Source organism: Podarcis bocagei, assembly GCF_964188305.1.
Source record: "Podarcis bocagei genome assembly, chromosome: 13".
NCBI classification, from domain to species: domain Eukaryota; kingdom Metazoa; phylum Chordata; class Lepidosauria; order Squamata; family Lacertidae; genus Podarcis; species Podarcis bocagei.
The window spans coordinates 54457149-54469489 of record NC_138138.1 but is presented as its reverse complement, the minus strand read 5'-3'; the positions used below and the strand labels follow the sequence as shown (position 1 = coordinate 54469489).

The 12341-nt window shown below is 51.5% G+C and overlaps 1 protein-coding gene across 1 annotated transcript in view; it reads left to right on the top strand.

Moving 5' to 3' along the window:
- Window positions 1-536: 536 nt before the first annotated feature.
- Window positions 537-12341, top strand: part of NEURL4 (neuralized E3 ubiquitin protein ligase 4) — a gene marked incomplete at its 5' end in the record, with an annotated part of 67548 nt that continues 55743 nt past the window's right edge. The window contains 3 exons of the mRNA XM_081167670.1: window positions 537-764; window positions 6366-6744; window positions 11163-11228. Of these exons, the coding sequence (XP_081023796.1) occupies window positions 537-764; window positions 6366-6744; window positions 11163-11228 (673 nt within the window). The remainder of the gene's footprint in view (window positions 765-6365; window positions 6745-11162; window positions 11229-12341) is intronic.

The following is a 12341-nucleotide window of genomic DNA, read 5'->3' as shown; positions in this document are numbered from 1 at the left end:
GTCCTATCCGATTATTAAATACCAATAAGCAAAATTATTGTTGACGCATTGGAATTTTAGCAACCACGTATTAATGTGTCAGAATTAATAATGAATAAATAAATAAAGATCATTTGTGCATTTGATGTTTTAATGCAGATTGTAAGCCGCTTTGAGGTCCCCCCCCCGCCTTAAAAATATAACAATAAACTATCATTATTATCCCCAGAGAGTGTCTGCCCTGCTGCCGTAAAGCGCTCCTGCCGGAAAAGAAAAAGACGGAAAAGGCGGCACGTAGCCGCTGCGCCAGCCTGCCGTAAAGCGCGGCGGCGGCGGCGCTGCGCTCCTCCCTCCCTCCCTCCCTCCCTCCCTCCTGCCGTAAAGCGTTTCCGGGCGTCGGAGCGCCCTCCTGCCGCCAAGCGGGCCGGCGGAGGCATGCCCCTGTGCCGTAAAGCGCGGCCGTCCGTCGCGCGCGGCTGTGCGCCCTGGTGCCTCCGCCGTGGGTGGGGGGGAGGCGGCGGCGGAGGAGGGGGCGGCCTGGTCCACCGGGGGGCGGGATGCTGGGCCCGGGCGGCGGCGGGGAGCGGGCGGCGGGGCCCGGCGCGGGCCTCTCTTCGGCGCCTCTGCCGCTGCTGCACCCTCGCACGGGGCGGCTGGTGACGGTGTCTCGGGGCGGCCGCAGCGCCGCCCGCTCGCAGCCCGGCCAGGAGTTCAACCACGGGCTCGTCCTCAGCAGGGAGCCCCTCGCCCCGGGCGCCGTCTTCACCGTCCGCATCGACAGGAAGGTGAGGGGGGAGGAGAGCGGGGTAGGCGGAGGGTGGGGGGTGTAAGAAGAGGGGGGGATGTGGAGGGTGAGTGAGGGGGGTAACTGGGGGGTAAGGTGAAAGGTTGAAGATCAGGGTGTGTGGAGGGTGGGGGGATGTAAGAAGAGGGGGATGTGGAGGGTGAGTGAGGGGGTAACTGGGGGTAAGGTGAAAGGTTGAAGATCAGGGGATGTGGAGGGTGGGGGTGTAAGAAGAGGGGGATGTGGAGGGTGAGTGAGGGGGTAACTGTGGGGTAAGATGAAAGGTTGAAGATCAGGGTGTGTGGAGGGTGGGGGGATGTAAGAAGAGGGGGGATGTGGAGGGTGAGTGAGGGGGGTAACTGTGGGGTAAGGTGAAAGGTTGAAGATCAGGGTATGTGGAGGGTGGGGGTGTAAGAAGAGGGGGGATGTGGAGGGTGAGTGAGGGGGGTAACTGTGGGGTAAGGTGAAAGGTTGAAGATCAGGGTATGTGGAGGGTGGGGGGATGTAAGAAGAGGGGGATGTGGAGGGTGAGTGAGGGGGGGTAACTGTGGGGTAAGATGAAAGGTTGAAGATCAGGGTGTGTGGAGGGTGGGGGGATGTAAGAAGAGGGGGGATGTGGAGGGTGAGTGAGGGGGGTAACTGTGGGGTAAGGTGAAAGGTTGAAGATCAGGGTATGTGGAGGGTAGGGGGTGACAGGGGGTAAGAAGAGTGAAGAGTGGGGTTAGGGAAGCATAAGTGGGGGGATAACTGGGGTAACAGTGGGGTAGGATGAAAGGTTGAAGATCAGGGTATGTGGAGGGTGGAGGGGTAAGAAGAATGAGGTACATGGAGGGTAAGTGAGGGGGGTAACTGGGGGGTAAGATGAAGATCAGGGGATGTGGAGGGTGTAAGAAGAGTGAAGGCTGCGGGGGGGCAACTGGGGTAAGGTGAAAGGTTGAAGATCAGGGTATGTGGAGGGTGGGGGGATGTAAGAAGAGGGGGATGTGAAGGGTGAGTGAGGGCGGTAACTGTGGGGTAAGGTGAAAGGTTGAAGATCAGGGGATGTGGAGGGTGGGGGGTGTAAGAAGAGGGGGGATGTGGAGGGTAAGTGAGGGGGATAACTGGGGTAACTGTGGGGTAAGATGAAAGATTGAAGATCAGGGTATGTAGAGGGTGGGGGGTAAGAAGAATGAGGTACATGGAGGGTGAGGGGGGTAACTTGGGGGTAAGATGAAGATCAGGGGATGTGGAGGGTGTAAGAAGAGTGAAGGCTGCGGGGGGCAACTGGGGTAAGATGAAGGGTGAAGATCAGGGCATGCAGAGGGTATGGGGTGGGGTGACTAGGGGGTAAGAAGAGGGAAGAGTGCGGTAAGTGGGTGGATAACAGGTAACGGGTAAGATGAAAGGTTGAAGATCAGGGGGTGTGGAGGGTGGGGGGATGTAAGAAGAGTGAAGAGTGAGGTACATGGAGGCTGTGGGGGGTAACTGGGGTAAGGTGAAGGGTGAAGATCAGGGTATGCAGAGGGTAGGGTGACTGGGGGGTAAGTGAGGGGGATAACTGGGGCAATGGGTAAGATGAAAGGTTGACGATCAGGGTAGGCAGGGGGGGATGTAAGAAGAGGGTAAAGGGATAACTGGGGTAAGATGAAGGGTGAATATCAGGAGATGGGGGTGACTGAAGTAACTGGGGGGCTAAGAAGAGTGAAGGGTGGGGTATGTGGAGGCCAGGTGAGGGGTAAGTGGGGAGATAACGGGGGTAGGTGAAGGTTGAAGATCAGGGTATGTGGAGGGTGGGGAGATGGGAGAATAGCTGAGGTAAGAAGAGGGAAGAAGGCTAGGCTGGGAGGGGGGTGGGAGCTCTGTTGGGTTTGTATGTAGGAAAGCTCACAGTTATCCCCCCCCCCTAGTGTGGCAGGTGCCAGAGGGAGGGAGGGGCAACTGGGGTGCAGGTGGGGCAACCAGAGGAGTGGGAAGCAGGGTGAGTGGGAGACATGTTGGGGTAACTGTGGGTGGGAAGAAGGGCAGAATAAGCAGGGTAAATGCAGGGTAAGATGAAGAAGGAAGATCAGGGTGTGTGGAGGGTGATTTGGTGGCCACCGGGGGGTGTGGGGCTGGGAGATCAGCCTGTGGGGTGCAGAGATGAGCGGGGTGGAATATATGAGAGGTAAAGGGAGGTATCTGGAGATGAATTTTGTTGTGTGGAGGAAGAAGAAAGGGAGCTCCAGGGGTACATATGAGGCTGTATTCATAGTCCTCACCCCTGCATCTGGTCCTAACAACAACCCTGTGAGGTGGGCTACACTAAGGGAGAATAGTGGCATCTGGGGCAAGAGGTCACTGAGAGGGGAAACAGGTTATGGGAAGTAAGGGCCACGTGTCCCGAGTTCAAGAGCAGTGAGGGCCGAGAATGGAGAGAATGATCACTCTCTCTAAGAGCCAACGTCGATTGTTAGTGCCAATGTCTGCGTACTGTAGACAAATTGGAGCCACAGGAAAACAGGAGAGGATGCCGTCTCCATTTAGCAAAGGGACTGCCAATTTAAAATCCAACGTGTATCATAATGCCGTTTTGCAAATCTCAGTTGCAACCACCTATGGAGTACTGTGTACCGTTCTGGTTGCCTCGCTTCAGAAAATGTGTAGCTGGGAAAAGTTCAGAAGGTGGAGAAAAGTTTTTTCTCATTTTCATAACACCAGGAAGCTGAACAGTTCAGGGCAGACAAAGAAAAGTACTCCTTCCCACAGCGCTTTGTTAAACTATGGAACTCACTGCCACAAGAGGTCATGTTGCTCACCCACCTGAATGGCTTTAAAAATGGATTAGACAAATAGCCCATCAGTGCCATCTAACCACAGTGGTTTAGTATTCTCTCTCCACTGTCAGAGGTAGGGTGTCTTGGAATACCAGCTATTGGGAATCAGGGCAGGGGGCGCGCAGTAAATGCTCTTGTGTTCAGACTTGTGGCCAGTGGTTGGCAGCTGTGAGAACAGGCTGCTGGACTAGGTGGTTTGCTGGCCTGATCCAGCTGCAGGCCTCTTCTGATCTTACGTGTCGGCATGGATTGGCGTATCCTAGGAAAGGGCTTATCTCTCTGGGGAGAAAGCCCTGCAGAGGAGCACGATGGTGCGCTCTGTCCGCTTGCAAATTTTGAAATGTTTCTGTCTCTCCGCTCTTCCCTTTGAATCCAGGGCAGCAAACACAATTGCGTGTTTTGAATGAGCTCAGATGGGAAAGTGGGCAGGTTCAGAGAAGGCAGAGCAGCTGGAAGAAATTTTTCAAATTTTATTTCCTGGCCTGGAGGAGAGCGTTTGCCTCCAAGGTGCTACGTGGGCTTCGCTTTGGGGAAGCAGGACCCTGGACGAGTCGCCTTCGGTCTGACCCAGAGCTGCTGTGATGTGATCATTTCCTGAGCAGAGAAAGAGAGGGTGCTAATTCTGGCCCAATACCCAATTTTTAAACATTTTCCTTCTCTCCTTCCTAAATTAGAATTCTCCTAGGTAGCTCAGGAGAGCTGGGGAGGGGGTGAGATTTAAAATAAAATAATATGGTGGGAAATGGCTCATTTTTTAGGGGTTTTTTTTGTACATCCCACCTGAGAGCTGTTTCTCCAGGCTCTGTCGACTTGAGCCTGTCAGCTCAGGAAGTACCCTTGTGCACGTTAAGAGTGCTATTCCTTTGAGAAAGGGCTGTACCCGTTGAGTACCATGATTTTGTATGGTCCTTTGATTAGAATCTGTACTTGTTTCAATACATTGATATATTTCTGCAACCTGCAGTCAGGGAGGGTTGGGTTGTACATACGTAAAATAAAAATAAGTAAGTAATAGAGGGAGGGTCCCACGAGGGTCATCTAGTCCAACCCACTGCAATTCAGGAATCCTGCCTTCAGGCATCCCTGGGTGGGCTCAAGCCAGTAACCTTCTGGTTAACAGCTAGACGCACTGACCCATTGCGCCACGCTATGGCTCTAGCAGCCGCAGGCAGTGGTCAAGGATGATGGGCGTTGTAGTCTAAAGCAACAGGAGGCTACTGCCCCTGTTGTAAGCAAAAGCGGGATCTTCTGTTGCAAGGTGCAGCGACTACCTTCATCTCCTCCTCCTCCTCTTTTCTGCCAGTGTTTGAAATTCCCCAGGTGGTTTGCTACTGTGCGGAGATTTCCAGGCACCGGGTTGGCAACCGACATCTCGCATTGAGCCAGCTGACTCGTGCATAGCAAAAGGCGCATGTCTTGTGCACCTGCACTGCTGTGCGAATCGCAGGCACCTTGCTGGTCATCTTAGGCCTCCCTTGTCACATCAATGAATGAGTAGGGCTGAGTGCAGAGATACAGTCATACCTCGGGTTACAGACGCTTCAGGTTGCGTTTTTCGGGGTGCGGACCGCCAAAACCTGGAAGTACCGCAATGGGTTACTTCCGGGTATTGGCAGTCACGCATGCGCAGAAGTGCTAAGTCGCGCTTTGTGCAGAAGCGCCGAATCACAACCCGCACATGCACAAATGCGCCGCTGCGGGTTACGAACGCTGCAGGTTACGAACGTGCATCCCGCACGGATCACATTCACAACCCGAGCATCCACTGTATTTGAGTTTGCTGCAGCCGTTCCACCCAAACGGAACTCGCGAACCACCGTTTAAAGACCTCTGCCCTAGCCCATAGTCAATACTATTTCCATTTCCCCTGTGTGTGTTTCTCCTGGGATGCTGGTGACGCTGTGATTTAAACCATCGAGCCGCTTGGGCTTGCTGATTGTAAGGTTGGCGGTTTGAATCCCCGCGACAGGGTGAGCTCCCATTTCTCGGTCCCAGCTCCTGCCAACCTAGCAGTTCGAAAGCACACTAGTGCAAGTAGATAAATAGGTACTGCTCCGGCGGGAAGGTAAAAGACGTTTCCGTGCTCTCTGGTTTCCGTCACAGTGTCCCGTTGCGCAGGTAGCGGTTTAGTCATGCTGGCCACATGACCTGGGAAGCTGTCTGCGGACAAACGCTGGCTCCCTCAGCCTGAAAGTGAGATGAGCGCCGCAACCCCATAGTCGCCTTTGACTGGACTTAACCATCCAGGGCTCCTGTTTTAAGAACAAGCAGTTCGAAAGCATGTTGAAAGAGCAAGTAGATAAAGAGGTACCGCTCCGGCAGGAAGGTGAATGGCGTTTCTGTGCGCTGCTCTGGTTCGCCAGAAGCGGCTTAGTCATGCTGGCCACATGACCCGGAAGCTGGATGCCGGCTCCCTCGGCCAGTAAAGCAAGATGAGCGCCGCAACCCCAGAGTCGTCCGAGACTGGACTTAACGGTCAGGGGTCCCTTTATAATAATAATTATTATTATTATTTATTTATACCCCGCCCATCTGGCTGGGCTTCCCCAACCACTCTGGACGGCTTCCAAAAAAATATTAAAATACTGTAGTACATCAAACGTTAAAAGCTTCCATAAACAGGGCTGCCTTTACCTTTACAATCACGCAATGTAGTAGAATCGATCGGTTTGGATCCCCAAAGGTCATCCATTCCAACCCCCTCGCAAACAGCCGTTCCGTTATGGCGACCACCACCCAGGTTTAAGGGGCGGCTTGCCCGCTAGCTTCCATATCTATGAGTTCCTAACACGGCTCTCTGCCTCCCGCAGGTTAATTCCTGGAGCGGCTCCATCGAGATTGGCGTGACGGCCTTGGACCCCAACCACCTCGAGTTCCCCAGCAGCGCCACGGGCCTCAAGGGCGGCTCCTGGATCATCTCGGGCTGCTCGGTGCTTCGGGACGGGCGCTCTATCCTGGAGGAGTATGGGCAGGATCTGGACCAGCTGGGCGAGGGCGACCGCGTGGGGATCCAGCGCACGGCCAACGGGGAGCTGCGCCTCTGGGTCAACGGGCAGGACTGCGGCGTGGCCGCCACCGGCATCCCCCTCCACGTCTGGGCCGTGGTGGACCTGTACGGCAAGTGCACCCAGATCACAGTGGTGCCCAGCAGCCCCGAGGAGGCGGAAGAGGCAGTCGCGCACGATGAAGGTACGGGGGAAGAGCTCACCTGCAAGGCATCTGCTAGGCCAATGGCTGCTGGGTGGCTCAGTTGGTTAGAGGCCAGGGTGCTGATTGTCTCAGCCGCAGTCAGAGGTAACTGGCCTCACTCCAGGCATTCGGCTTGAGATCCTTGTTGACCTCCCCGTCTGCGTCTCCCGGCAGGATACAGGCAAGGTCACATATCGGCGATCCCACTCAACGTGAGAGGGACACACCTCTCCCCCCTCTCCCTGGTTCCCTCAGGGAGGGGGAAAGAGACAGACAGAAATCTATTTACATTGCTTTATTTCTGTCTTACCAGCAGTACAGAGAAACGTGTCTGCACTCTCCAGTCTCCAACAGTAGAGGAGTAACTCCACCCCTGTACTTCCAGTACAGGTCAGATGACACTCTGAGCTAACATCCAGTGCTCAGTACAGTGAATAGACTGCCCCTTTTTCCACTAGTACAGTCCCACACATCAACATCCTGTTTTGCATTCCAGACACCTGCAGCTGGCTTTCGCATTGCTGCTTTTTCCTGACAAGGTTGCAGGTTTGATCCCCGTAAGGGACGGTGGTGGTGGCAGTGATCTGAGTTTTTTTAGGAAGGAAAACCCTGTTTTTTGGGGTTCAGGTCGAGGTTGTTGAGCTTTTTTTAGGAAGGAAAACCATCCATGTTTTTGGGGGGGTTCGGGTCAAAGTTGAGCTTTTTTTTCAAGTAGTAATAATAATAAATTTTTATTTATACCCCGCCCTCCCCGGCCAGAGCTGGGCTCAGGGCGGCTAACACCGGTAAAATTACAAAAAATAAATAATAGGGGGTAAAATAACCAATTTAAAATACGCATTAAAATACCATTTAAAATGCAGCCTCATTTTAAAAGCAGGCCACAGATCAAAACCATAAGGGGAGGGAAACATAAGGGTCAGACTGAGTCCAAACCAAAGGCCAGGCGGAACAGCTCCATCTTGCAGGCCCTGCAGAAAGATGTCAAGTCCCGCAGGGCCCTGGTATCTTGGGACAGAGCGTTCCACCAAGTCGGGGCCAGTACTGAAAAGGCCCTGGCCCTAGTTGAGACCAATGTAACCACCTTGCGACTTGGGACCTCCAAGGTGTTGTCATTTGTGGACCTTAAGGTCCTCCGTGGGGCATACCAGGAGAGGCAGTCCCGTAGGAAGGAAAGCCCTGTTTGGGGGGCTTCAGGGCAAAGATGTAAAGCTTTCTTTAGGGGAGCCAAAGTTGCTGAGCTTCTTTGGGGGGAGCCAGTGATCTTCCACCGACGTCCAGTAATCTACCAGTAGATCACGATCTACCTGTTGGACATTCCTGGACTAGAGGATCCTTGGTGCCCCTCCAAATCTATGATTCTTATCTTTCCCCCTTTTTTATCTTTTTCAATTTCATTTTTTATTTTGACAAAGAAATAATCATAAATAAATAAGAATTAAAATGTTAACCCCACACCCCCGAGGCCATTCCATTGTAACTATCCAACCTCCCAAAATCTCAACACCTCTTGCGTTGGTTTGACTCCTTTCCTTTTTGACACTACAAATTCTACAAACATCTTCCGTATACAGTATCCTCAAAATCATTTATCCTGCGTATTCCCCTTCTTACCTTAATGGCACATGTTAATTTATCATAAATAGGTATATCCCACACCTATTTATACCATTCTTCCATTTTATATTCCCCTTGGCTCTTCCACTAGCTATAACAACTTGTGCAGCCGTCCATAAATTTGTGAGCAAGTCCTTCGTAGCCTGTGAACCTTCCACCCCATCGTATATCGATAACAGTGCTACCTCTGGACTCTGGGTCAGCTTTAACCCAGTGTTTTCTGTTATCTCCTTAAACACCCTTTGCCAGAAAAAAAATGTACAGTGGTACCTCGGGTTACAGACGCTTCAGGTTACAGACTCCGCTAACCCAGAAATAGTGCTTCAGGTTAAGAACTTTGCTTCAGGATGAGAACAGAAATCGTGCTCTGGCGGCGCGGCGGCAGCAGGAAGCCCCATTAGCTAAAGTGGTGCTTCACTGTATACAAGTTGTACAAGTGACAATAAAGTATTTCAATTCAATTTCAATTTCAACAGACAGCCATGCAGCCTCGCTTTAAAAACCTCCAAGGAAGGAAAGTCCACTACAGTGGAACCTCGGGTTAAGTACTTAATTCGTTCCGGAGGTCTGTTCTTAACCTGAAACTGTTCTTAACCTGAAGCACCATTTTAGCTCCTGCTACTGCCGCGCCGCCGGAGCACGATTTCTGTTCTCATCCTGAAGCAAAGTTCTTAACCTGAAGCACTATTTCTGGGTTAGCGGAGTCTGTAACCTGAAGCGTATGTAACCCGAGGTACCACTGTACCTCCTAAGAGAGACCATTCCAGGGTCGAAAAGCTCTTACCCTCAGAAAGTTCTTCCTAATGCTTAGTTGGAATTTCTTTTCTTACCACTTGAATCTCTTGGTGAAGTCCCCCCTTCCAGAGAAGCAGAAAACAAGCTTCTTCCATATACCCGAAGCTGGCTTCCACGCCACCGCTCTGTCTCCTCTTCTCCATGTTAAGCATCCCCAACTCCCTGAACTGTTCCTCATCAAGCTTAATTTCCCAAACTCTCTTTTCCCCCATCTTGGTTTCTCCTCCTCTGCACACATTGGGTGTTAATTGGTTTTAAAACAAAATTGTTGCATCCAATTATTCAACAACAATGGGAGTTGTAGTCCCAACAATTCATCGTGTCATGAACGTGTTAGCTGAGATTCCCACATTGCGGGGGGTTGGGGGTTGGACTAGATAATAATAAAAAAATATTTATACCCCGCCCTCCCCAGCCAAGACCGGGCTCAGGGCAGCTAACACCCGATATAAAAACAAATTGATTGGGATACAACTTTAAAAAACAAGATTAAAATACAACATTAAAACATTTAAAATGCAGCCTCGTTTCAATGGAAACTCAAATCAAAAACTTTTGGGGGGATGAAAACGTCAAGTTTTCACCAAGGCTAACTATCCAAACTGGCTTTTTTTATTATAAGATATTTATTAAAGTTTCCAATTTTATACAAACAAAAAAGAAAAAAACAAACATAAAAATATGAAAAACACATACATTTCACAGCTTATTTTCTTGTAGCTTATTTCCCCGACCTCCTCATACCTCCCCTTCTTGTATCCCCAGTTTAAGTTGTTTATACAGCAAATCCTTATCTCAGCATCTTAAATTATTATAACTTCACATTCTTACTTAAAAAAAAAGAAAACCATTTTATCATAATTACAGCTTAAAACCACTTAATTCCAATCCAACATCATTCAACATTCCTTAATTATCCAAACTGGCTTTTGGGGTCCCTTCCGACTCTACAGTTTGATGATTCGGATGAATCCTGGGAGGAATTTGCTGAGATGTCGCTGCGCAGCCGGCGAAGCTGGGGAATTCGCTTTGTGTTGTTTTCCCTGGGGCTCGGCTTGCCTGCTTAAGGGTGAGACAAGATGAGAAGCGAAGGCGACTCAGCCCAGTGCCTGTAATATTGGATTAATATTAGATTAGCATTGCATTAGGCAGATTCATGGGGGGTTAGGTTATCAATGGCTACTAGCCAATTTGTCTATGCTTGGAGGCAGCAGTGATTCTGGGTACCAGCTGATGGAAACCTCAGGAGGGGAGAGTGTGAATCTTGTGTTCGAATCCTGTTTGAGGGTTTCGATTGGGCCATCTGCGTGGCGGCTGTGAGAACAGGAGGCTGGACTTGGCTGGGCCGCTGGCCTCATTCAGCAGAGCTCTTGTTGTGCTCTATGAACCACCTGGAGCTGTAGCCACTGTCTCTGCTTTGAGCAGAAAGATATGCCGTGATCTGAATCATGGGGGTCGATCTGTTGTTGTTGCCCTGATACGTAGCTGTCAACCTTCCCTTTTTTTGCGGGAAATTCCCTTATTCCAGTGCCGTTTCCTGCTGCTTCCCGCTGCTATTCTGGATTGTTAGATATCCCGTAGACTTTCCCCGGGACAGGTGAGGCTGCTGGTCCCTTAGTTCTGAGGCTGCTGATCCCTTATTTTCAAATCTGAAAATAATAATAATAATAATTTATTATTTATACCCCGCCCATCTGGCTGGGCCTCCCCAGCCACTCTGGGCGGCTTCCATAAAAACCAAAAATACAGTACAATATCACACGTTAAAAGCTTCCCTGAACAGGGCTGCCTTCAGATGTCTTTTAAAGAGAAGATAGCTGCTTATTTCCTTCACATCTGAAGGGAGGGCGTTTCACAGGGCGGGCGCCACCACCGAGAAGGCCCTCTGCCTGGTTCCCTGTAGCTTTGCTTCTCGCAATGCCGGACCGATCTGTGCACTGCAGTTAGAGGGCATTGCAGCTGGTGTTGAGTCTAATCCCTCACCTCCTTTCCCCCTCGTTTTGCAGCTCTGGACCTGCCTTGCAACCAGAACCGGCCGGATAAATTTCCCAACAGCCTGGAGTCGGAGAACGGTGAGCATTTCCTTTCTGCTCTGGAGGACTTGGGTGTGCTGGGCCTGGGGGTCACCCGAGGAACACAGTCCAGGTCCGGTCCCAAATCCAAGGGTTCCACAAGGAGTCAGTCCAACAGAGCCAAGGCAGGAAATCAGGCAAGGTCGGGCACAGGATCACAGGCAGGTTCTGGCAAATAGCAACATTGCTCCCGCAACCTGGGGCAGGGTCCAGCAACCTTTTCTCTCTATCGGGGTAATGGCCGGTCCTGATCCCCCGGCGACTCACCTCCCTGTCTTGGCCAAAGGCTAGTACTCCTCCTGCGAGTACTTAGGTCTCTCCTTCTCTCAGACCTGAGTCTCTGCAGCTCCGGAGACGTTGCTGGGTTACTAGACCCAGGGGCCACCTCAGCCCCTCCTAACCCAACCGGTAGTGGAGCAGCAGTAAGTGATGGCCCAGCTGGAGGCAACGAGGTACCCGTATTTTTCACTCTATAAGACGCACCAGACCACAAGATGCACCTAGTTTTTAGAGGAGGAAAACAAGAAAAAAAAAATTCTGAATCTCAGAAGCCAGAACAGCAAGAGGGATCGCTGCACAGTGAAAGCAACGATCCCTCTTGCTGTTCTGGCTTCTGGGATAGCTGCGCAGCCTGCATTCGCTCCGTAAGACGCACAGACATTTCCCCTTACTTTTTAGGAGGGAAAAAGTGAGCCTTATAGAGCAAAAAATACCGTAATCCCCCATCTGGAGCCAGGGCAGGCTCAGGCCCCTGACTCGGCCCAGCTGGTGTTTGTTGCAGGGGGACCTGTGTAGACTGGGACTCTTCAGAATCAGGCCCCAGACTAGGTTCAGATGCCGCCTGGGGCAAAGGATCCAGTGCGGACTGAGACTCCTCTGGCTCCGAGTCTGAGCCCCAGTCCCAGGCCATCATGTTGGGTGCCACCCACTGCAGCAGCATGCCTGGAGATTTGGGAGGGCCTAAAGGAATAGATGCTTCACACAGCAGACTGTGGAACTCGCCGCCACAAGACGCAGTGGCAGCCACCAACGTGGGCAGCTTTGAAAGAAGATGAGGCAAAGTCACGGAGAAGGAGAGGACTATTGATTGCTAATAAAGGTAAAGGGACCACT